This window comes from Phytophthora sojae (assembly GCF_000149755.1).
Source record: "Phytophthora sojae unplaced genomic scaffold PHYSOscaffold_2, whole genome shotgun sequence".
Classification (NCBI taxonomy): domain Eukaryota; phylum Oomycota; class Peronosporomycetes; order Peronosporales; family Peronosporaceae; genus Phytophthora; species Phytophthora sojae.
The window spans coordinates 11,131,234-11,155,839 of NW_009258116.1; the positions used below are offsets into that span (position 1 = coordinate 11,131,234).

General features: G+C 55.6%; 8 protein-coding genes across 8 annotated transcripts; 4 read left to right on the plus strand and 4 right to left on the minus strand.

Moving 5' to 3' along the window:
• Window positions 1-26: 26 nt before the first annotated feature.
• Window positions 27-7,354, minus strand: PHYSODRAFT_345137 (hypothetical protein; the record flags this gene model as incomplete). The annotated part of the gene is made up of 3 exons (XM_009523311.1): window positions 27-4,843; window positions 4,912-5,077; window positions 7,192-7,354. The coding sequence occupies 3 exons, from the start codon at window positions 7,352-7,354 to the stop codon at window positions 118-120; spliced, it is 5,055 nt and encodes a 1,684-aa protein (XP_009521606.1). The 3' UTR covers window positions 27-117.
• A 335-nt stretch (window positions 7,355-7,689) lies between these two features.
• On the plus strand, window positions 7,690-9,329 carry PHYSODRAFT_258585 (hypothetical protein; the record flags this gene model as incomplete). The annotated part of the gene is made up of 2 exons (XM_009523312.1): window positions 7,690-7,692; window positions 7,767-9,329. The coding sequence occupies 2 exons, from the start codon at window positions 7,690-7,692 to the stop codon at window positions 9,327-9,329; spliced, it is 1,566 nt and encodes a 521-aa protein (XP_009521607.1).
• Window positions 9,330-9,362: 33 nt separating this feature from the next.
• On the minus strand, window positions 9,363-10,900 carry PHYSODRAFT_540850 (hypothetical protein; the record flags this gene model as incomplete). The annotated part of the gene is made up of 1 exon (XM_009523313.1): window positions 9,363-10,900. The coding sequence occupies one exon, from the start codon at window positions 10,898-10,900 to the stop codon at window positions 9,506-9,508; it is 1,395 nt and encodes a 464-aa protein (XP_009521608.1). The 3' UTR covers window positions 9,363-9,505.
• A 631-nt stretch (window positions 10,901-11,531) lies between these two features.
• On the plus strand, window positions 11,532-12,468 carry PHYSODRAFT_479039 (hypothetical protein; the record flags this gene model as incomplete). Its single annotated transcript, XM_009523314.1, has 6 exons — window positions 11,532-11,613; window positions 11,676-11,754; window positions 11,823-11,898; window positions 11,966-12,023; window positions 12,094-12,252; window positions 12,308-12,468. 6 exons carry the CDS (start codon window positions 11,532-11,534, stop codon window positions 12,466-12,468), a joined length of 615 nt encoding a protein of 204 aa, XP_009521609.1.
• A 22-nt stretch (window positions 12,469-12,490) lies between these two features.
• PHYSODRAFT_480157 (hypothetical protein) lies at window positions 12,491-16,289 on the plus strand (the record flags this gene model as incomplete). Its single annotated transcript, XM_009523315.1, has 8 exons — window positions 12,491-12,724; window positions 12,794-12,883; window positions 12,956-13,039; window positions 13,098-13,400; window positions 13,461-15,730; window positions 15,881-15,938; window positions 16,065-16,178; window positions 16,254-16,289. The coding sequence occupies 8 exons, from the start codon at window positions 12,491-12,493 to the stop codon at window positions 16,287-16,289; spliced, it is 3,189 nt and encodes a 1,062-aa protein (XP_009521610.1).
• A 116-nt stretch (window positions 16,290-16,405) lies between these two features.
• Window positions 16,406-17,242, minus strand: PHYSODRAFT_258463 (hypothetical protein; the record flags this gene model as incomplete). Its single annotated transcript, XM_009523316.1, has 1 exon — window positions 16,406-17,242. One exon carries the CDS (start codon window positions 17,240-17,242, stop codon window positions 16,406-16,408), a length of 837 nt encoding a protein of 278 aa, XP_009521611.1.
• A 1,246-nt stretch (window positions 17,243-18,488) lies between these two features.
• PHYSODRAFT_487506 (putative vesicle coat complex COPII subunit SEC24/subunit SFB2) lies at window positions 18,489-22,287 on the minus strand (the record flags this gene model as incomplete). Its single annotated transcript, XM_009523317.1, has 10 exons — window positions 18,489-18,734; window positions 18,828-19,133; window positions 19,215-19,292; window positions 19,368-19,600; window positions 19,665-20,036; window positions 20,115-20,209; window positions 20,306-20,439; window positions 20,511-20,714; window positions 20,798-21,441; window positions 21,519-22,287. The coding sequence occupies 10 exons, from the start codon at window positions 22,285-22,287 to the stop codon at window positions 18,489-18,491; spliced, it is 3,081 nt and encodes a 1,026-aa protein (XP_009521612.1).
• A 217-nt stretch (window positions 22,288-22,504) lies between these two features.
• On the plus strand, window positions 22,505-24,136 carry PHYSODRAFT_327243 (hypothetical protein; the record flags this gene model as incomplete). Its single annotated transcript, XM_009523318.1, has 1 exon — window positions 22,505-24,136. The coding sequence occupies one exon, from the start codon at window positions 22,505-22,507 to the stop codon at window positions 24,134-24,136; it is 1,632 nt and encodes a 543-aa protein (XP_009521613.1).
• Window positions 24,137-24,606: the final 470 nt, after the last annotated feature.

A 24,606-nucleotide genomic window follows, 5' to 3' on the forward strand; every position in this document is an offset into this window, starting at 1 on the left:
TCAACGGCAAGCAACACGATCGAGATGGAAACACAAAAAATTACTATTAGATCTGTATACCCTGGCGGACTTTTGCTAAGCCTCTGACCGTTTGGCATTGGCAGCGGCACGCACGCTCTAACTGACGTTGCCCGTGCCACCCACCTGGTCAGGACAACGATACTCCTCAGGCAGCAGCGAGCGCTGCAGCTTGTTGAAGGCGAACTGGCGCTTGCCCGTGTTCTTGAGCGCGTTCTCGATACGCACACCGTGACTGCGCATAACGGAGACGGTGGCGGGGACGCGGTGCTCCGGCAGATCGTGATGGCGCTGCAGGATACGCACCTGCTCTAAGGTCACGGACATGGCTGTGCGATCCTTGGCGCTCTTGCAGACCGTGACACGGCCGCCGCCAAGCTCCCGGCACAAGTCCGAGGACCGCTTCAAAATTTCCGTACGCTTCGTCTTCACCAGGCTCTGAGCTGCTTCGTTAATACACGCCTCAAGCGCACGCAGCTCTTGAGTCACTTCGTCCTGTGAGAGATGGAGCGGCGACGTGATTGTCGAGTCCGTAGACATGGCCTTGTAACGATGTGATCCGGCGCGACTTCGACTAGATGACGAAAGACCGCTCAAGCCGTTCGTAGGCATAGCTACCACTAGACGACGGTACTTCTCGCAGAACGACTTGAGAGGCTTCAGACTGCGGAAGTTGATGATGTCCTGCAGCTCCGTCTTCGCACGCTCGGTGTTGTTGGCAATCGTCTGCATCTCATTGATGCCCTGGGAAAACAGGACAGGTGTCACGTGGATCTCACCTCCAGCTGCAAGGCGCTCAGGCAGCTCCACTTCGCTAGTGGCGACCTGTACCGTCACAATGTACTTGATGTGAGAGCGCTTCGCACCGGTCTTGTTTGACACATTGACCTTCACCACACCAGCTTCGTCAGCCACATCCTTACGGCGTGACATACGGAAGGAGAAACGGTTCATGGGCTTGTCACGAACATCTTGAATCACGAACGCCACACAGCTCAAATGCTCCACCGCACCCGCCATGTCTTCAAGCATGCCGATTTCTTTGCCATGTGTAGACAGCAATGACTCCACTTGGAAGAGGAAACCCAGACTGGAAAACTGACGGAGCATATCTTCACCCCGGGCAACGTCAGGGTTTTGAATAGCAACTTCCACTTTGCGCACGAAACTGCAGGTCAGTGCAGCCATTGCCTGAGCGAACGCGCAATCCATACGCAGCTGCAGGTCCCATTTGAGATTATCGTATTCACGCACTTCCTCGGGCCACTTGGACAGGTCCAGGTCAGCTTCTGCAATCTTAGCCTCCATTTTCTTGCGCCTGTTCTGATACGAGAGAATGCCGCCCTTGTTGAACTTGTAGACGTGTGCTGCAGGGGCGCCAACAGTCGTAAAATCGTATGCAGACACCTCCTTTGACGATCGTCTCCTCTCATCATTGATGAAAGCATTCGTTGGACCAATAAGCAGGTCTTGGATGTGCATGTTGATCGGCACGAAGCGCAAATCAGCCGACTTCTTCTCAACGCTGGCCTTGAAATAGTTCTTGTGCTTGTCGCGATTCACCAGGTATTGGATATTCCTGCGGAGCATGGCCACATATTCTTTACGTCTTCGTACACGATCCTCGAGCCACTCACGAGCAAGTGATGAGTCTGTGTCATCCTGGATCTGGCCGATCAGCGTGCCGTAGAACCCCATGTTCTGCTTGCCCTTCTTCTGGTTGAGGAAGTTGTGCAGGTCTTCGCGCGCACGGTCAGCTTGCTCCTGACGCTCCGCTGCAATCAGCTCAATCAGCTGTCGCGGAATTGCATTCGAGTAAACACTTTCCTGCAGATCCTCCACCACGAGACCGCCGCCACCATCTTCCGTATCGTATTGGAAGAATCGGATGATGTTACCGATGTTCTTGTGAGACGAAGCCTCGTCGCGGTTCGAAATGTCGCCTGGCATCATAACTGTCTGGACACTCAGCTCAGCGTTCTTCGCGTTGCCCATCAAGATACTGTTGATCTCGCTCTGCAGCGACGGGAATTCCTCTAAAATCGCGCATGTGTGGTCATCGGACGGGTGAATGTTCAACGAGTGGCCGCTTGCTGCAGCATCCAATACTGCCTGCGACGACGTCACAAACTCCAGCACAGGGTGGAACATTGTCATCTGGAATGAGAGCTGCGGGTTCGAAGCCGTGTCCTGGCTGCCTTGGCTAGAGCTCGACCGGTCCAAATAATGCGACGAGTTATCACGCTTCCCCAATGTGCTCGCGTGCACCATAAAGCGCAGTAGCGTGTTGGATGCTGGGCCAATTACAGGTACTTCCAGCACGGCAACGAAAGGGAAAATAGCGTGGGTTGAGCCAGTTGTCAACACCGACTCCGTTTCTCCCGCCACTCCGACCGGTTCCGTAGTTCCCACGCATTTCCAGGCAGCCGCAGTTGAGATGCTGTGCAGCGAGTTGCTTGACGTAATAGTCTCCTTCGACGAGTAGAAATCAAGCGACACGAAACACGCGCGGTCAAATGACGCCGGAAGTTTCAATCGCACAATAAGACGCAACCGACTGCCGGGCTCATCGTTGTTCAGCATCGACTCTCCCATGCTCAAGCGGTCACGAAGCAGCTTCGAGTACGGCATGTGGCTTGACGAGGTAGAAGAACGAGGTGTGTAGTTGAAAACGTCCTCCTTCGAAGACTGATCCACCGAGGGCGCCTCGTCCTGTCGGAAGTTCTCCGTACTGGGGTTCCACTGCAGGAAGAGTAGCAGGAGTGGCGGTAGGCTGTGCGGCAGCCACACGATGAATATGTACCACACGACATCCGAAAGCTGGTTATCCTCGCCCTTGTGCGACACATACTGCGCGATGTAGATTACCTGAGCCGAAACGTAGAGGACGCACGTCGTAGCGATGATAGCGTAGAAAATCGTAAGAGACTTGCGGATGCGTGCGTCGGACGGGTCCTCGTTCAGCATCAACGTTCGTCCACGGCTCATCACCATGCAGCCCAGAATCATCAGCATTAGCGTGTAGACGATAAATCCAGTACCGAAAGCCAGGTAGAATGCCTCCATATCGCACTCCTCAATGGCAGAGCGCACAATTTTACCCTCTGCTGCAATTGAAAGTGCGCACTCTTCCTCCGACGAACATGCCGTAGACTTCACGTCGTAAACGCACTCCAGCTTCTCTTCCGCCATAGCCGACACCACGACAATGAAGGCCAGCACGCACGCATTGATCAAAACGTACGCCATGACAACTGGAGACGTAAAGCTGAGCTTCTTGAAGCACTTGAACGACAGCACAGTTGCCCAGTGGAAACACAGCGACAGAATCATCGCGGTGTTGAAAAAGTACTGAGCAGTGTACCAGTGGACATAAGCCTTTGAGGGCTGAATGACCCATACCAGGTATCCGCCCGTCGCCGCAGCAAAGGAAAACAGCGCAGTGATCGCCACCAAATCTGTCCACAGCGTATTCACCGTCAACGGCAAGCCGTGCCACCTAATAATCACCAGCGAGAACAAAAAGCACGCGCCGTACACCACCACAGTAATAATGTCCAGCGGGGCGGCCTTGAGCGATCGACTGGCATCATCCAGCTCGTAAAACTGGATGGGTGAGTTATCCACAGCCGAAGCCAGGCCCTGGTACGCCGAGAGATACACCTTGTCAATAGCAATCGAGCTGTTTGCCGGGTTCTGGAAGGTCCGGAAAGAAATGTTGACTGTGTCTCCGTTCTGGATGCTGCCTGTAAAAGAATCCGGGATCGTGAAGGAGATATTCGATGCGCCAACAAACAAATTCAGGTCAACCGCAGAGGAGCTCTCGGAGTCCGGCAGCAGCATGGACGCGGTGGTCACATTGGTGATCAAAGTTCCGAACTCGTCCTCCTTGTCGCTCGCGACACGCAGCAAGAAGAACGCGCCTGCGCTCAGCACCGCGCCGCTCGTGACGCTAAGCGTCACCGACGTGGAGTCCATAATCGTGGGGTCCTCCGCCTCCATCACTGTGTTCGTAAATGATCCAATGAGCTGGTACGAGCTGGACGTCAAGTCCACCTGGAAGGCCTGCTGCTGTGTGTCGCTGTTCGACGCGAGACACCCTGTCCCCTCAAACTTCATGGACAGCGTCGTATCCTCCGAGAACGTGCCTGGCCCGAGTCTCGTCGTCACATTGTCCACCACGAAGTCGTAGCTGTTGTGCACTGCCATGAGCACCGCGAGGGCGTCGGCGTCCAGCGTCATGACGGTCGCGTTGCCGTCCCTCGAGCACTCCACGGCCGTGTCGGTCGTGCCGGCCCAGCAGTCGGACGCCTGTCCTTCCAGCACCCAGAGCGTCGGCGTGTCCAGCGTGATCTCGCACGTGAAGTTGCACGAGGACGCGGCCACGGACGCCGCCGTGAGGTCGAAGGTCTCGAGCATCTGCGGGAAGTTGTAGGTGGACGTGGCCACGAGCGAGCAGTTGGCGCACGTGCCGTTGAGCGACGAGGCCACGGAGAGGCTGGCCACGTCCGAGAGGTCGCTGCCTTCGTCCACGCTCTGCAGGTCCGAGGTGCGGCACTGCTTGACGCAGTCCACGGGGTCCGTGAAGAGCGTCCCCGTCGTGTCCGTCGTGTCCGTCGTGTAGAGGCACCTGTTGTTCTCGCACTTGTACGCGAGGGTCGCGAAGAAGTCCTCTGTGGCCGCATCCGCGCCGCCCAGCAGCAGCGTCGCCGCCGCCGCCATGAAGGCCACGGCCCGCGCCCCCGCCCGAGCTCCTGCTCCGCCGCCTCTCAGTCGTCCGATGGCGGCGGGGGGCATCTTGGCATTCCTCGGCCCGCGCGCGTCGCTGTCAGCCGCCAGTTTGGTCGTGTCTGCCTGCCTGTGTGTTCTGTCTGTCTGTATGGACCTGTGTACGGTGGACTGCGGCCGCGCCCACTGTGCTCCCGACGACGACGAGTCTCCTCCTGCTGCCTGCCTGTGGGCTGCGCGCGCTCAGCTCCGCTCAGCTCTCTCTGGGCGGCGAGCGGTTTATCGCGCTGTAGACCAGGTGCCGCCTGGTTGTTTCTCTCGTCTTTCCTCTCTCCCTCAACAGGCCGAAGAGCCAGTCGCTTCAGACAAATCACCCGCGAGATACACAAACTCAGTAGATACTGTTTTGTACTGCCTCAAACGTGTACTAAGTAAGTAATTTTATGGTTTCTTTGTTCCCAACGCACCTAATCCAATGTTTTAGGTTAGATACGTGGCGAACGGCACGATCAGGCGCTGCCTCGAATGCCGAATACCATTGTGCTAGCGACGACGCCGGCGCCGAGGCTGTCGAGCTGTCGGAATCCGAATCGTGTGGCGCCCGCCCGGTCTTAATGGGCTGTCGAGCTCGTCAGACCTGCTCCGGCAGAAACCGCGGGCGTTGGTTGCCCCCACTCTATGCTGCTACTAACTAGTGCTGGCCTTTGACCATCGGCCGCCACGTGCGACTTGGACCAGGCCAGTGGGTTCAGGCGGCTAAACGGGTCACCTCTCGACTCAGCATGGGTCCCAACTTCGGCTCCCAAGCAGCCCGCGCTCAAGACTGACGGTGGCAATGCTACGAGTGGCTGAAGCTGATGGCCTGCTATCGCGTTGTGGACGGCAACTTATATATCGACAGCAGGCAGGAAGCCCATTACAATTTCTTTCTCGAACGGAAAAGGGGGCGAGTCGCCGGGAAAGAGGCCGTCAAGCGTTAGCAATATGTTGCCGTAGTAACTGACCTGGAGGATACTGTAGTTCGGTGATCGATGGCTACAGGCGCTTCAACCTATATTCAGATCCATCTAAGCAACGCGATTGCGCTGTCGGTATCCTTTTTAGATCGATAAGAGCTCCGCTTGCACTGCAGAGTTCGCCGCTACTGGCTGGAGCTTGTATCATCATGAAAATCTGGGTGCAGATTTCGCCAGAGCACGGTCAAATTGAGTTGATACGATGAACGATGCTGCGTGATCGAGGTTTTCCTACGCGTCGGATAGCCCTTCCGCGGCTATTGCTCGTTTGTGGGGGCACGATGTGCTCGATCCTGTTGGTGGCATGACTGCTGTGTGCCGTTCCGTTAGTTTGGTTGGAGTACGTGCATCGAGATGCAGATGAGTGCACCAGGTCTCCAACACCGATTGCTTGCTGAGCATAACCACGGGGGCGCAGGCGAGGCATTGCCTCGGAGGCAACGGACATCTCGATACAGGATGCGGTTCTGGCAACTAAAGATAAAGCGTTGTGGTTGCTTTGGTGTACGGCGACGACTATCGCTGCCTGATACAGGACATGTTGACATCATAGTAATTACAGTACAATAGGATTGGCGATGGCACTAAGTAAGTGAGCCACCAAGGACTGCAACCCCTGCAGGGCTTTGCTACTGCCCGAAACGAACCCTTTCAGTCTTCGGTTACAGCACGACTGAAAGAGTTCGTTGGATGGGGACTCACAACGGTACTCCACCTCAATTAGCACCCCACTCTCCACTAAAAAACAAGTACCCCCAATCAACTTTAGGTACCCTCCTCCCTAGAACATGAAAATTTATCGACAAAGTGAAGCTCCTCTCTGTTGCTGGTCTAACATAGGAAGTGCTGAGCGTATTCAGCTAAGATACCATATTTTGCTATCGTTATAACTACCGGTATCGCTCTCACTTAACTAGAAAGTTCCAAGAGGTTGCATTGTAACTTGAACAATTTAAATCCGGAACAAGGATGAAATCTGATTTTGAGAGGAGTTTGAGATGGAAGTCAAATGGAACTTCTTAGTTCTTAGCTGCAAGCGCATACTTAAGTAATAAAAGTGTTTTAGGGGGGATATTTAATGCGAGTACCCCACCCTCAAATAGCACCCCACCCCCCTGGGGTACTAAGAACGATGTCCAAATGAAAAAGCAGGTGATTTTTCGGCTGGCAACTTATTTTTTAATTCAAAAAATAGAGAAATAAGTCGACGCGAAGTCCAAGTAAAAGTCGGCAACTTTTTTCGAAATCCGAATGAGAGGCATGTCGTGAAGTGACCACCGTTCAACAGGTCAGCCAACGCCACACAATGCAGATAGTTCGACTCCGAGAAGTTCTAGGAAAATAGCCAACCACAAGACTAATATTACTATGTCAAAGCGTTGGGCGCGAGTATTCGGCGCTACAGAGTTATCTACTGGGCGTGCCTCACCTTGATGAGCGTTCGTCGCCATGGAATCTGCGGCAGTGAGCACTTGTTGGGTCGTGAAGCTCGCGTCCAGCGCTTCACTCATCATCTGCGAAGCGCCTTCACCGCTGAATCCGTGCTGATCACCGTCTCGAGCGCTGTAGCGCCGCTGCGCTGCTGTGTCCATGGTGGTTTGCTGCCGATGACAGAATAAGTCGATACCTCCCACAAAAAAGTAGGTGGCAAACCTACTTTTTTACCCGACTTTATAAGTCGGCCAAACGCCCACTGACTTATTTTCATTGCATACACATTCTGTCAAACGTCGATGAAAAAAGTAGGTGATTTTCCATTTGGACATCGTTCGAAGTTGCACAGCACCCTTCACAATTGAGCGGACTATTCCTGGAGAGAGTTGGTTTTTGTGTGCGTATTATTTGGGCGGACTTTTTTCCAGGTTTGCGTCAGCCGATTGAGTGACCACCGAACTCACCGGACGTCACTTATCAATTCGGCTGAGCAATGGTGAGCAGCCTTCGTTCTCTGCGCCTGGTACTCCGTCATGGCGCTCTAACTCTCTGTGCTCCACTTGCGCGCAGGCGTCCGTCTTCCTGGGAGACCTGAACGACTACATCCAGCCGTCGCAGGCGTGTGTGAACCCGCTGTTCACGTCGGACTCGGTCCAGCCGGATGCCGCCGGCGCGCAGCCCAACGGCCTGGCCAAGATCACGCTGCAGACGGAGCTCTCGGCCGCCGACCTGGCCGTGCCGCAGCCCGTGAAGCCCAACATCATCCGCACCACGACGCAGGAGAAGGCCACCATCTCGCTGGACGACTGCCTCGCCTGCAGCGGCTGCGTCACGTCCGCCGAGACCGTGCTGATCTCCCAGCAGAGCTTCAAGGAGATGCTGGACGTGCTCGCCGCCAAGAAGCACAAGCACGTGGTGGTGACGCTGTCGCCGCAGTCGCGCGCGTCGCTGGCCGCGCACTTCGAGATGCCTGTCGTCGTGGTGCACCGCAAGCTCGTGACGCTCTTCCGCAACCTCGGCGTGAACCTCGTGATCGACTCGACGTGCAGCGGAGACTTCGCGCTGCTTGAGTCTCGCGCGGAGTTCCTGCACAGATACCATAACCAGCAGAAGACCGTTTGGGCGCGGCCGCCGTCGTCTGTGGCCGTCTCGTCCGCCAAGACGGAGTATCTGGAGCCCAGCACTTCGGCCAACCCGCTGCAAGACCCGCTGCGAGCGATGCCTATGTTGGCCTCGTCGTGTCCCGGTTGGATTTGCTACGCGGAGAAGTCGCAGCCCAATGCCATCCCGTTTATCGACACGACTAAATCTCCGCAGCAGATTGCGGGCTCGATCATCAAACGCTTCGTGAGTGGCGAGCACGGTGTTGCGCCGAGCGAAGTCTATCACGTAGCGGTGATGCCGTGTTTCGACAAGAAGCTGGAGGCATCGCGGAAGGACTTCCAGGACCCAGAGGACGCGACCAAGGACGTGGACTGCGTGCTCGCTACGACGGAGATCATCGAGCTGATTGAGTCTCTCAACGTCGACTTTGCGTCGCTTGAGCCCGCGAATCTCACTCCTGAAGAGGTCATGCTGAGCGGAATCTCTGAGGATGGATCGGTCGTATTGGGTAGCAACGTGAACGCCAGCTCGGGAGGCCACCTGGAGCACATTTTCCGCTTTGCTGCGAAGGAGCTCTTCAACGTGGAGGTCACCGGCCCGCTGGAGTACGTGGCTGGTCGCAACCCCGATTTCCGCGAGGTTTCGCTGGTCATTGAAGGGAAAGAGGTGCTGAAGTTTGCAGTCGCCTATGGTTTCCGCAACATCCAGTCGATTATGACGAAGATCAGGCGAAACAAGTGCCCGTACCACTACGTCGAGATCATGGCATGCCCAAGTGGTTGCCTGAACGGTGGAGGACAGATCAAGCCCAAATCGACCCTTCTGGCATCGGAGCTGCTCGACAACGTCACGAGTCGCTTCGAGGAGCTGCAAGTGCGCGACCCGACTGCCAACCCCGCGGTGAATTACGTGTACGAAAAGTATCTGGGTGGAGTGCCATTCTCCGACGCAGCGCGTGCAGTACTCCACACGCAGTATCACGCAGTTCCGAAGATGGAGCAGTCCAACCCGTTGGGCATCAAATGGTGATCGGCATTCAAGTAGAACAACCAGTGTAAGCTTAGACTGAATCAAGCCTGGGCGCTTTTTGCGCCCGTGCCAACGCTTTTCTTGTTATCTGGTGCTGCCGACAGTCTGTATGATGCCTGCCGCTATCTGCCTTTTTGTTGCTGCTCTTTACACATAGTTCTTCAATACGGACAAGTCTACAAGTCCTTCCGGGAAGCTTGTGCGGTGATGGCCACGGTCTCCTTGGCCTGGTGGCCAACGTGCACCGGGCACAACACGTTCGACTCATCAGCGTGGTGCTGGCCGTCCTTCACTCCCCACAGACTCTCGTGGATGCAGATATCCCGAAGGCTATGGCGAACCGCGCGCACCTTGGACACTAGCCACGCAGACATGGAGCTCTCGTCGATAGTTGCCGAGGGGTCCGTCGACTGGAAGTTCTCCACCTCGCCCAAAAATGCCTCGCGCCAAACGTTCGCCTCCTTCTTGGCTTCAACCTCCTCTTCGTCCATCCACTGCTGGCTGTGCAGTACCATGCAGCCCATAATGACAGGCAGGTACCACAGCGACGCCAAGAAGACCTTCTGCGCGGAGGCGTTGCTGGGCTTCGCGTAGAACTTGTGCGCCAGGTAAATGGTGTACGCGTTCACCACCGTTCCTTCGACCGCGAACATGTAGCTCGTGGCGTCCGTGAGCGCGGCCACAATCGGGATCGCGCCCATGTAGTACGAGTAGCGCAGCGCCAGCGCAGCACTCCGAGATCCCGTGGGGTCGTTGCACGCCACCATCTTGTACCCGCCGCGGCCGTAGTCCTTGCGGGACCGCCAGCTCAGCGCGAAGAAGTGCGGCATCTGCCAGCAGTACATCAGGTACGCGTGCAGTGCAGCTTCGGGCGCCATAATCGTGCCCGTGGCAGCAGCCCAGCCCATAACGGGTGGGATGGCTCCAACCACGGAGCCCACCCACGTGTTGAACTCGCTCTTCATCTTCATCGGCGTGTAGACGAGCGAGTAGAGACCGATGTTGAGCGCGCCGAGCGATGCCACCAACGGACTGCAACCCGCAGCCAGGATGGCCGTGCTGGCCGTGGCCGTCGCAGCTCCAAAGGCCAGCGCGTGCGGCCGCGAGATGCGGCCCGACGGCAGCGGGCGGCGGTGCGTGCGCTGCATCTTGGCGTCCAGCTCCACCTCCCAGCACTGGTTGAAGGTGTTGGCCGACGCCGCGGCCAGCGACGTGCCCACCGTGGCGGCGGCGAAGGTGCTCCAGGAGATTGGTCCGCCGGCCATGAGGAAGCCCGCGCCCGTGGTCATGACCACCAGCGCGCTGAGGCGCGCCTTGCCCAGCTGACTGTAGATCGCGAGGCGCTCCTTGAGCGTCATGTCCGCCGCCGCGTTGGCCAGCGGCGCCACGTCGGCCGCGTCAATTGCAGCGGTGGCCGCCGCCTTGGAGCTCGTGGCCGCGGCCACTTCGGCCGTCGGACGCGTCGACAGCACGCGGATCACATGGGGAGGCACGCGCAGCGTCGGGCGTCGGCCGTGCGACGCGGCGAGCAGCGCGGCGCGCGCGCGCGGGGCGGAGGCGAGCGAGAGCATGGAGACGGCGTCGAGAGAGGGAGGACCAGTGACCCACCGCCACCGCCGAGACCTCTTCGATTCTGAGCGAGTTGCTGTGCGTGCAGACAGCGATGACCCTCTCTTTGGTCGCGTGTCTCGTGCAGCACCTGACCTTGCTGGTGGTGCAAGCCCGATGGAGGGCCACGGCGAGTCGTGTGCGCCACACCACGGTGCCGATGTTTTGGTACAGCATCTGGTTCCGCCGGTTGAAGTGCACGCAATGCAATGCCCTTGGGGGCTATCCTTCGATGTCTACGTCGAGTAGTAGAGCTCCATGTTTTTTTATTGCTTGATAAGCGTCGTTTATTTGTTATGCGTCGCTCTCTGGGGCCGCACCGATATTCGCCAGTCGCAGCCAAAACTCAAGGTTGAGATGAGAGGCGATGTGGACATCTTTCTCAATCTTTGCATGTGAATTGGTAGTACGAGCAGCATCGTTGAGACTTTGGCTTCTAAAACTGTTGAAAGGCAGTTCAAATGCGGTGCCGTTACGTTTATTATGGGCATCGTAGGCGAAAAACCAGCGTAGGGCATGCAAACGAAGTTGCCGTGAGAGCGGACGGAGTCCTGCTGGGTAAAGGATTGAGATTTCAGCGCCAGAAGCAGGGCCATGTCTGAAAATGTGCAGGTCGCGGTGCGGGTTCGCCCCTACAACGAGCGCGAGAAGTCCATGGAGAGCACGTCGTGCATACGTACGTCCAAGTCTTCGGTTGCGAACTATTTAACGATTCGAACGCCTAACGATTGCAGGCAGGTATGGTGAAGGAAACTCAGCAGACGATCATCACAGACCCAGAGACAAACGTGGAGAAGGTTTTTACGTTCGATTACAGGTAACCAGGACATGTATTATGTCGGATTCCAGCTCGAAAGCTTGATTCGCTAACCACGTTGCCAACAGCTACAATAGCTTTGTTCCAGCATCTGAACCTGACCATGCGTCACAACAAACTGTATGGGAAGATATTGGTATCAAGGTATGAGTGCGTGGTGCTTGACGTAGAAGTGTTCTTTTTTTCAGTCCAATAACTCTGTTTTGGCCAGGTGCTTGAGCACGCGTGGAATGGATTCAACGTTAGCTTGTTTGCCTATGGTCAAACAGGTAGCTATGCTAGCATTTGCTCGCGATGTATTGCAACAAGCTAAATGAAACGAAATGCCGGGCTGTGTAGGTGCAGGAAAATCTTTCTCCATGGTTGGATACGGTACCGACAAAGGAATCATTCCCAAGGCCTCGGAGGTGATTTTCGAGCGAATCGAGGCAAATACAACAGAAGTCACGTTCAAAGTTGAAGCCAGCATGATGGAGATTTACAACGAGCGCGTCAAAGGTAGGGAACCGTATGTACCAGCAACAAGATTTTTTGCTAACTGTGTTACTGGTAGACCTGTTTAATCCATCGTCAGATAATTTAAAGGTCCGTGATCACCCGAGTCAAGGCCCGTATGCCGAGGGTCTCACTCGTAGCGCAGTATCATCATACCTCGAAATTGACAGGGTGAGCTGCGTGGCCATCTCTTGGGTTCCTTTCTCCAAAATCAATTGACCATTGTGCGTGTCAATAGTTAATGAATGCTGGCATCCTAGCGCGAACTACGGCATCTACGAATATGAATGCCACAAGTTCGCGGGCGCACACGATATTCCAAATTATTGTTACGCAATCGGAAGTAAATCCATCTACCGGGAAGATGATGGACAAAGTGAGCCGGATCAATCTTATAGATCTTGCCGGAAGTGAGCGGGCTGCCAGTACTGGAGCGACTGGGTCTCGGTTGAAGGAGGGTGCTGCTATCAACCAGGTAAGAAGAACTAATCTCATATACCAATCCACATCCGGAGCTCACAGTGCTATTGCGACTACGATACAGTCACTGTCTGCGTTAGGGAACTGCATTTCTGCATTGGCAGACCTTGCGAATGGCAAAAAGGTGCTAGTGCCGTATCGAAACTCGAAACTTGTACGTACAGTTGGCGTTCAGAATCGACCTCAACGTGAAAACTAACACAACTGTGCACATGCAATAATGTAGACTCACCTTCTCAAGGATTCTCTGGGTGGTAATTCGAAGACAATCATGATCGCAGCATTAAGCCCTGCTAGTGTGAATTACTCGGTACGGGCAGTCATAACCTCGCGTTGGATCGAGCCTGGCTAACTGTGTATTTTCACAGGAAACGTTGGGAACTCTGCGCTACGCTGACAGGGCAAAGCAAATTAAAAACAAGGCTATCGTGAACGAAGACCCGAACCAGATTCTCATTCGACAGCTGAAAGAGGAGCTTGAAATGCTGCGCAAGTCGATGATGGAAAACATGGATGCTCGACCACCATCCAGAGGAATGGCGAGTGGTAGTGGGTCAGACGGCGATTTGGGTGCATCGGGAACTCCGCGAATAAACACGGCACGAGAGCGAGAGCTAGCTGCCATTCGCGAGCAGCTTGAGGAGAACCAACGCTTGCTCCAAGAAAGCGAGGTACGCACTTTTTACATGTTACTAATTGAGTGAAGGGCTGACCATGGTTCGTGCTGGTAGAAAACGTGGAATGAGAGGCTCAAAGAAACCGAGGAGCTTGCCAGAAAGCGTGAAGAACAGCTAAAGGTTCTTGGACTTGTAAGTGACTCAAACGAGTTGAAGGAAAAGGCGATGAAGAATCCACATCTTCTCAACCTAAACGAAGACCAGCAGATGTCCGAGAAGTTGGTATACTTTCTCAATGCGGGTATCAACAAGGTTGGCCGCATCGACGCAGAAGAAGAGCAAAATATCGTCGTTGGTGGTCTTGGCATCATGAAAGAACACTGTATGATCACACGGCGGGAGCAGAAGAAGTTGGTTGAAGAAGGCACGATAGAAGAAGAGGGTGATTCCCAACCAGAACACTTGGCACTGTTTGTTACGGCTTGTCGTGGAGCGAAGGTATTCGTGAATGCAGAGCCGCTGAAAGAAGGAGAGGAGGTGGAGCTACATCACTGTGATCGATTAATCTTGGGCAACTCGAACGTCTTCCGGGTTGTTATTCCCTCGGCTCGGCCAGAAAATCCTACACCCGATGATCTAGCTCATGAATCAAGGTTCGATTGGCAATGCGCAATGAAGGAACTAAACAGCAAGCAAATCAAAGCCACATTGGAAGCCGAAGCGCTGGCTGAAAGGGAGAAGCGCGAGATGGATGCGCGGATGAAAAAAATGGAGAAGATGATGCAAACAGAGCAGAAGCTCGCTGAAGAGAAGCTGGGGAAACAGAGGGAGGAGTGGGAGCTGTATGTTCGGGCCTTGAACGAGCAAATGAAAGTGAAGGAACTCGAGATCAAGAACCAAATGCAAACTGAAGGAGATAACGACAAGAAAAAACTTGCAGAGCAGTTGGCCCAGCAGGAGTCAAAACTTGCTGAAGAGCTAGTAAAGGCGGAAATTCTGTTTGAAAAGAAGCAACAGGAGCTGGTGGAGCGCCAAAAAGAGCTGGAGGTCTCACTTCAGAAGCAGATGAGGGAAGCAAAGGTGCTCGGGTCGCAGAAGGAGAGAGAACGCGTCGAGCGAGCAAAATTTGATGATCAACTACTGCAATCCATTCCGCTCGTGAACGAAGCAAACTCAATCGCGGATGAACTTCAGAAGGAAACGCTGTTTACACTGCGTCTCATCACTTGCGGCCCAGTTCCCTCAGCTCTTGCAGGAACAGCCCAAACTCTAGAAGACGAAGAGCTCGCGATCAGTAACGGAATCAGCGCCGAGTTGAAAGTGGAGGTAAACTTTCAAGAGGCAGGCACATTCCGCAGCGTAATGTGGGACATCGAACAATTCCACGCCAACGTCTACGTGATGCGTGAAATGTACCAAACATTTATCGAGCACAACCGTTCACCAGCCTACGTGGATACCTGGAAAAGTATCTACGGTGATGACTGCGACCCGTTCTACGATCCCCCTCGCCCCCAGTTGATCGGCAAAAGTTTTGTTTTTCTCCGGAATATCGTGTTTGGCTGCAAGATCAACGAGACGACGCCTATCTTCAATCACTTGGGTGGAACCAGTGGAAATCTCAAGTGTGAGATCACACCGACTATTTTGTCTCATGAATGGCAAGCGTGCCAGCATCGGCTAGTGGAGACGTGTCCAGAGGACGTGGGCGCACTTACTCTTCCCACACTTTCGAGCTTCATCGGATCAAATCTGCGGCTAAATATCTTCATCGAAGGGCTCCGCGGTATCCCAGGCAAGCTGTGTAAAGATGCTTATGTAAGCTTTACCTGGTCCGGGGCCAACGGAGAACAAGAGGGACCAACGGAACACAAGTCAACTCCAACGTCTTCGCCATCCGTGGACCCCCAACTGGAATTTCACGTCGTGGTCGAGCAACCGATAACCTCCGAGCTGGTAGCGTTTCTTCAAAACTCGCCTTTGGAATTTAGCGTCTTCGGGATTGTACCAAGCAGCAATCTCAACAAAGTGGCTTCGTATGCTGTCGATCTCAAGAACACTTCATCTTCTGCGGATCTGCTGGACGGGGATGGCTCAGTGCAATTCTACAACGCTGATGCGAACGGCAGAAACACTCTTCTCAGTAAAAAGAAGTCGATGCGGCGTCGTAAGGGGAAAGCGATGGATGAGGATAACGTGGACGCAACTATGCAGCAGTACCGAGAGCAACTCGCAGTGCAGGAGAAAACGCTGGCAGAGAATACACTGGAGCTGGAACACAAAACGCAAGAAGTGATCAGTCTCCAGCAGTACCTCGACTTTGAGCGAACTCAAAACGCGGATCTGCGTCATGCACTGGAAAGCCTCGAGCGAACCAACAAATTGTTGAAGGCTAAACTCGAACAGCAAATTCTGAAAGAGACCACTGCAACTACGACGTCCGAGCCTCCACAGCTTGAGCCTTGTCAATCCACAGCTAGCAGAACTGAGGAACCTCCCGAACTTCCTGCTCCCATTCTCAAATCGTCGGGTAGTCACCGCGATCGCCCGAAGACCGCAGGAAGAAGGAGGTCTCGAGCTGAAATGGATCGCGTACTGAAGGAAGTAGTGTTTGGAGGCGTCGAAACTACGACGGTAGAGTCACCCGTGGGTGATGATGATACTCCTGCAGCAACTGAAAAGCAGGAATCGGCATCGGATGTGTCGTCATCGAAAGAGAATCGCACCCATGCCCTCAACTTGGACATCACGCTAGGTAGTCAGCGCAGTGTACGAGCTGATGACTATTCCATGGCGACGGCTACTATGAGTCGAGTGACGACTTTCCCTGCCGTTGCTAACACCTCCGGAGACAGCGAACTGCCTACCAGTGAAACTCCACACCAACAAGGTCCGGTAGTCCCCAAGAACAAACGTAGGAAGAGTGACTGCACTGTAATGTAAAGTAAAGCACATTTATTTACAAGCTGCACTGCAACGCTCTTCCAGTGGAGCATCAAATGCAGGGGGAGCGAGAATGCTGGGTAGCTAGCTCGCCAAATAAATAAGGAGGACTCCCATCAACTTGGCGCCGACGATCGGGAGTATTTCATGCGACTCGATATCCGCGTCGGGATGAACTTGCGCAGCGAGCTCCAGGTTTTAAACTTCTTCATGTGCGTGACCGATCTGCGGATGGAGCTCTCGCGGTCCAGACGGAAGTCATGCAGCGTACCGCGGTACACGCTGCCTCGAGACAGGTCTTCCACCTTCACGTCGAAGTGGGAGAAGTGCGCGTGCGTGAGCTCCGACGCCTGTTCCAGTGCGTCGCCCCACATGCGACTGGTCTCGTAGTCCTCGCGCTCGTACAGGTGCAGCTCCATCGTCTCGCCGTACGGATCCTCCACGTGCAGGACGCCGTCCACGCCGCGCCACGAGCTCGCCACTGCAATCTGCACTAACGGTTGCGCTCGGACGTCTTTGGACGGACGTTGATCATTGCGGTAGAGCAGCAGGAACTCGTTGCGCAGCACCGCGTACACTTTCGTGTACCGCTGGGCGCTGGTGTCGTCCTTGCTGTCCTCGTTGCGGGCCCAGTACATCCACCCTTGCACGCGGAGACCCTGCGGCAGCGGGGACGCGATCTGCGTCGACGAGACTGTGGAGATGGTGCTGCTCAGCGACACGAACGAGCCGCGGGACTGCCGGACCTCGCGCAGCGAGCGCGGAGACGCCGACTTGGTCATCGCGCAGCAGAAGGTGTCACCGCGAGGCGGCAGATCTTCCGAGGCGCGCGGCGTCATGCTGAGGTGGCTCGTGAAGGTCGCGCGCGAACGCCGCAGCCCCAGACTCTCGCGCGAGCCTGCTACGAAGAATTGTTGCAATGAATACCTGGACTTGGATGGCGGGCAGTTCATTTTTCCTCGTGAGGAGGAGGAGTACGAAGCGCCAGCTCCACTCGGAAGAGCAGATGCCACGTTCGTCTGGTTTCGGCTTTCACCAAATGCCGACCGACTTCCCTCCCTCTGTCGGTGAGCCGCGCGCTGTCGATCATGGTAAGCTGAGCTGGTACCGAAGCAGTCGAGAAAGGCCAGACACGTGCTGCCACGGCCATAGGCTTTCAACATGTGTAATGAAGGACAATTCGGGCCTACAAAGTGCCACGCTGACATGACATCCGGCTTACAGATGTCGATCCAGTTGCGGCGGAGCTCTCCACTCCACGAAAGACGCAGTTGACTGAGTTGCAGAGTCCAGCGTAGCAGAGACTAACGCTGATTCAATGGAATCGTCACGAGTGCACCGCCCTGGCGTTCACCATCGTGTGGCGATGTCCTCAGTGGAAGAGCTCGTGAAGAGGAGTGTGCAACATGCTTCTCTGGCCCGCCCAAGAATCGACATTTCTATTTTTCAGCTCTAAAAAAATCAAAAAAATCTGTCGGAGACAGAAAATAGCTCAAAGAAAGCTGAGATTTTGTGGTTTCGCGTTATATTATTGGCTGCTCAAAAACAGCAGGAATATGGGGAACAGAACAAATTTTGTAAACCCGATTTTGGGAAGCATTAGGTTTTTTTGCGAAGTGGCTACAATTTTTGGCGATATTACACCAAAATGGTATCATGGGAAAGCTTGGTTAGCTGTCGATACAGTGCTGGGCATTTCGCTGTCGTAGGACGCGTGCGCAAGGCGTGGCATTCGTCAAAATTTTGAGGTTTTTCTAAGCAATTTTGTGAGCTTGCTCTCTAATCAAACTTTATACCCAATCATATGGTTGAAATCATATATTTAGCTAATCAGGTGGGGTCGCAAGAAATGAGGTTAAATTGAATTGTCAATTCTTAAGTGGGCCAGAGAAGTACTGTAGTATAACCTTATCTGTAGGCAAGCTAGAGCTCAATTCAAGAAATGAGAGGCGGTGGACCATTACCACTTCAACAAGTCTCGGTAAAATATCCTGCTGCTACAGCGGTAAACATTCAATCGCATGGCATGGCCATCCGTTTAGGTGGGGATGGCAACCACATCCAGACGCTCAATAATCCGCGACCAAGCTGCTTGAACTTGTTCCGACAGCGTTCTAGGAAGACCGACATCTAAAAAGGTACTCATCCATTCGCTCCCGTTACCACGCTGCCCGTGAGTTTGTGTTCTTCTGTTGCAATCTATCTTCCGCCGGTGCCGCCCGAGAGGCTCATGCGGCTGATCTGGCCCAGGTACTCCGAGTATGAGTACGAGCCGCCAGGGAAGCTGGCCCGGTCTTCTACTAGCTTCCAGAAGAAGCGGCCCTCGGCCGGGTCGCCCTCCCGCATGATCACCACGTTCTGGTACGGCAATCTCTCCGCGCGGATCGCCGACAGGATCGCGTCCACACGGTTGCTTGTGTCGTCGTGAGGGGCCAGAAGTTTCAGCTGAGTGAACCAACCACCAAAACAAGTCAAAAGGTAAGTAATCTATCACCCGCCAATCAAAGAGCTCCCCTTGCTGAGCAGAGAGCCCCTTACCTGGCTGCAGTCCACGCCCTCCATGGAAGGAACGCCAAAGAGACTTTGCAGAAGCTCAGGCGGTGCCGAACGGCCCACCCACAGGTACAGGTTCAATGCGTCGTCCAGCAGGAACACGCCGTCGCACTGCAGGCGCTCGATCGACAGGTTGATCACTGGAGGGAGCACAACAGATTTGCTGCCCTCCGCACCCTCAGCGCCGGCCTCGTCTTCGGCGGGCAGTCCAGCCTCCGGGGGCATGTTGTGCAGAGCAAACATCCGCGGGTAGATAAACACCCGCGACAGCTCGACTGGCATGTTGTTCAACTGCATAGAGCAAACATGCCCAGTGTTAGTCAATGTTTTCTCTAAACGCGCATCGTGTTAAGCCACTGTAGTCAGACGTACCTCATACTGCAGGAACGTGCGCTCGTCCACATTCAGGTCGGTGCCACCGCGCAGGGTCGAGTTTTTCAATAGAGACATCTGCACACATTGAACAACATACTAAGGTCAGACACACGCAGCAAAAACACATAAGCACGAACAGCAAGAACGTACGATGTACAGAGGCAGAAGCTGCAGCGACTCCGGGAGGTGAAGCTGGTAGCCAGAGGGCTGCTTCGCCCCATAGGCGCCCGAGTTCCGGTATGCACGCACAATATCGGCGCATTGTGTCTGCAGTCGCGAGCGACCACTGTCCAAACCAGTCTTGAGCGCAACCTCGAGCGCGTTCTTTGCCATGATGTTGCAGAGAGCATCCTGGTCAACCTGGCGGAAGAGCTCCGCAAACACTGCAGCAAGCAAGACACGTCAGTTCTGAATTTGCCACCCGCAACCCATCGCGCATTGACGTACGTTTGGTAACAGGGATGCACACAGTGTGCACACGGATACGTCGCTCGCCGCCCGAGTTTGTATACAGCAATCCGGCCTGCACGGAGATCGTCGAGGACGTCAACAGAGCGTCGCTGTGGGTAATCTCAATGGCAAACGTCGAGTCGGCGTTGCACGTCGGTAGCGCCAGTAGATCCGGCCCACGCAAGAAAAAATTTCCGTAGAAGTTAGTGAGGCGCATGCCCTTCGTGCAGCGCACACGCATGACAGCCTCCCAAGACGTTTCGCGAACGAGGCAGTGTGCCAGCTCTTTACGGAACTTCTCGCCGTCCCGCTCAGCGTTGAAAGCCGGGTAATAGTAAACTTGACCTGCTGAGTACTTCGAGAGGGAGCCTGTTCACAATTTGCACACGTTAGCTGCTCGTGCGATTGTTAAGTCAAGCAGAAAGATACAACGCCGGCAAAGCGTACCCATCGAGGCAATATCAGTGTACATAGAAGAAAACAGGAACTGGTCAACGCTGACTTGCTGACGGCAAAAGTCAATGGCGTTTGTACGATAGAACCTGTAACGATGCAGTAATGCAAACCATGATGAACAGTTAGCTTGTGAAGCACGCGGGATTGCCACCACGACGTCCAGCAAGATCCAGATCACGTACGTATCCACAGGTTGAAGCAGGGTGTGCTCCTTGTCCGTTCCGTATAAGCGCGGGTTGTCGCGGTTTCGGAGCGCACCATTTCCAGTCGAAGGCAACGAGTTCTGGAACACGAGCATCTTACCGCCGATCGATGACTGCAAACAAATACAATCAATTCGGAGTTAGCACCCAACGCGGCAGCAATTCAATCAAGATAACCGCCTACCATGAGCTTGAAAGCGACACGGATAGCAGGGCCCAGAGCAGTCTCAGCCGAGCGCGCATTCTGGTGGATTGCAGGGAGCGTCTCCAGCAGCATTTCAACGACCTCACGGGAGTCGCTCAAGTTCACAAGCAGTTCATCCGGAATAGGAATGAAGAGCTCGTCCAAGTCAGCCACCACCATCATTTGCGGAGCCTTCAACGTTGACTGCAATCAAGTTCCAACAACAAATCAACCCTTAGACAGTGCGCCCACAGCCAACGAAATAATCCAAAATCTGGAGCACGAACCTTCAAGTTGTAGAAGTGAATGGTGCTGTCGTACGTCAGAAAGCCGACCCGCGTACGCGGGGCGCCAGGAAGGTTGTCAAGCTGCTCCCTGATCGTATCAACAGCGATTTGCACGGAACCGGAAGCCACAGCGGTAGCCGAAACGTCAATCACAAACATGTAGCACGGAGGCTGAGGCGGGCGCATCATGTACTCCGAAGGCGCAACGATCTCCACACTGCCTGAGTTGAGTTCCGGGCGTTCGTCGCGGTCCTGACGCTGCTGGTTCACTCCCAGATGACAGAAGTAGGAGCTGGCGACGTCATTGGACACGCCACAGAGATTGCACCTCCAGCGACGTCCGTTATCCACCCACTGCACGAACGGGTTAATGTATGTACGGCAGTGACGGCAGCGCACAACGCCCGTGGGTCCAAAGTTGACCACATCCAGGTCTTTTCCCTCGTCGGGTGGCGCCAACGGTCGAATAATAAGTCCGTACGTGAGCTTCGATTTGTTCGCGTGCTCCAGCGAGTGCGGCAGGACGCCCACCGTAAGTCGCATGTATCGCGGGTCGCACTGCGACGCCATCATCTCCTCCGTCAACGGCGACGCCTGCTGCGCCTGTTGCCCCTGGAACCCCGGCTGACCTCCATATCCATCTACTCAATCAAAACTCCCAGTCAGACACATCATATCCACCTTTGCTTCAGCCTGCATCAACGGACAACTAACTCACCACCGCCCATCATGTCGTTCGGCTGCTGGAAGTTGCCGCTCGGCAGGTTGTTGTTGTACGCCTTCTGCGGGGGTTGCTGATTCATCATCGGCTGCTGCGGGGGCTGCTGGTGCATGGCCTGCGGGGCGCCAGGGGGTGCCATCGCTCCTCCCATAGGCGGAGGCGGCGCTCCCCCCATCGGCGGCGGGCCTCTCGGTGGGCCCGCAGCTCCCGGACCCGGAGGTCCATTGAGTCCCATGTTGGCGAACTGCTGCGTGAGTCCGTTCTGGCCGTTGGGGGGTCCCTGGTTCATCGGCGGCGGGGGTCCAGCGCTGCGCATTCCTTGTCCCATGGGGGGCGCGGCACCGGCGGCGGGCGGCGAGCCGCGCATCATTTGCGGCTGGGCGTTCGGGAGTCCGCCTCTGGGGGGTCCGTAGCCTCCGCCGCCGCTCATGGGCGCCTGGTGGCCGCCGAACTGCTGCGGGGGCGGCGCCGTGGGCTGGCTGGCCGGACCCGAGTAGCTGCGGTTCGGCGGCGCGAAGCCACGCGGAGCTGCACCGCCCATCTGCTGCTGCTGCTGGGGCGGCGCGTTGAGGCTGCCGGCGGAGGGCGGGCCGCTGCTGGCACTGCGCGCGAAGGCGGGGCCGCCGCTGCCCGAGAGCGGCGCGTTCACCTGCGCCGGGTTGAAGGGACGGAACGCATTGGCGCGCGGCGGCGGCGGCTGCGACTGCGGGGGCTGCTGCTGATGCTGCTGCGGAGGACCGCCGTACGGCTGGTACGGAGGGTTGTTCATGGCCGGGAGGGACTCGCGCTCGCCGAGCTCTTTGACCTGCCCTCGACGCTTTTGGATATCACAAGCGATCAAGCTCCACGCGGCGAGGGGGAGGAGGTGCATTTGTTCGAACCTTCGATACCGACTTGGATTCAGATTATATGCTGTAAGATAGGTCCGTCGATGAAGCGAGCCAGGCTTCAACCTGGTATCTTGCTATCTTCCTGCACGAAGTTCGATGGAGAAGACGCCGATACTGCTGGGCCGAGAGCCTCTCCGCCACGATGAAGGCGCGCTACGCGGGAGGCACCACCTGCTACTGGCGACCGCGGGGTTGCTGCTCACTCCCATGCTGCTGCTCGCCACGGTCTTCAGCTGGAAGGGCAGTGTATCCGTTCGCACGAGCGACTTCGTGGATCAGCAGCCCACGCTCAATGTGGACGTCGCTCCCTCGAATCTGCTGGCGCAATGCGACGAGAAGTTCTTCACGCAGACGCTCGACCACTTCGACGTCGGGGCACCCACCTACCTGCAACGATACTTCGTCTGCGACCGCCACTTCCGGCCCGGAGGCGTCATGTTCTTCTACGTCGGCAACGAGGCCGACGTCGAGCTCTACCTCAACCACACCGGCCTCATGTGGGAGAACGCCGACGAGTTCGGCGCCATGCTCGTGTTCGCGGAGCACCGCTACTTCGGCAAGTCGGTGCCGTTCGGCAGGAACGTGACCAAACACATGCGCTACCTGTCGACGGAGCAGGCGCTGGCGGACTACGCGGTGCTGATCACGCGCTTGAAGGAGGAGTGGCAGCGCGATATCCCGGTGATTGGCTTCGGCGGTTCGTACGGCGGCATGTTGGGGTCTTGGTTCCGCATGAAGTACCCGCACATTATTGACGGCGTCATCGCGGCGTCCGCCCCCATCTTATCGTACTTCGGTGATGAAGTAGCGCATGACCTTCGCGGATATTCGCAGGTGACAACGTTCGATGCTTCTCCTGCTGCCGGGTCTGCTCAGAACTGCGTGCCTAACGTCCGTCGAGCATGGCCGACAATGAGAGCTTTTGGCAAAACCACCAGCGGCCGCCGGAAGTTGAAAGAGGCGCTCGTACTCTGCGAGGACACTCCGCTAGACACGGACGAAGCTATCGACGCGGTGATGCAGTGGGCGAAAGACTCGTTCGATTCCATGGCTATGGGCAATTACCCGTATGCTTCTTCGTACATAATGAACGGGGTGAGTGAGCTGCCTGCGTATCCGATGCGAGTGGCCTGCTCGCACTTGCAAGATGCTTTCGACGAGACCGAAGACGGCGACTTCAAGCTGCTGCGAGCTTTTGCGAAGACAATTGGGGTGTACTACAACAGCACGAAGGACAAGGAATGCTTCCAGTTGAAGGCGCCATCGGCCGAGGATGCTGTAGACAGCGACTTCTGGGACTATATCTACTGCGCCGAGTTGTACGGCCCAACAACAACGGACGGAGTAGCGGATATGTTTTGGTATGCGCCGTGGAATTACACTGCGGACAATGCGAGCTGTCACGCAGAGTGGGGAATCGATGCACGCATTGCATGGCCAACCATTCACTTCGGTGGACGCCGATTCTTGGAGGTTGCGAGCAACATCGTCTTCAGCAATGGGAACTACGACCCATGTTCAGCTACGGGTGTGCTGCAGAACTACTCGGACTCGGTGGTCGCCGTGCTCATCGACGGTGGTGCGCACCACCTCGACCTCATGTTCAGCAATCCGCTCGACCCGGAGCCAGTCAAAGCTGCCCGGGCCGCCGAGAAGCAGCACATGAAGAGGTGGGCCGATGAGTTCTACGCGCACAAAGCCGCCTTGGACGTCGAGAAGTTGTTGTAGGACATGTAGGCTGTCGACGCATAAGGTGTCTGTGACACAGACTCTGTGTTGCCCCTGTCTTGCCCCCGAGCCATCAACACGTGGAAAGCCCAACTTTGCATCGCCAGGACGAAGAGGATCCGCAGGAACCAGGATGACGCCCTCTGAGTCCAAGCAGACATACCTGTACATGTACCTGTAATGATCGTCGCAGCAGGAGTTGAGGGCGTCATCGTTAGGAAACCCCACCCACACGATAAGCAAGCCCAAGATGCTCCAGGATTAACCATGACCTCCAAACTGGTGCTAACAAGCGATCACCATACATATCGCTGGCGTCACGATCTCTAGACCGGTGGTCAACACCAGCTCGCTGAACCTGAAGCCGGTCGAGTCGACCCCCTCGCCGAACCGAAGCGAGTGCGTTCTTAGGCGAGCTAGCCAGGGCCAGCCAAAGCACATGCGTAAATGATACTTCGAAGTATTTGCCA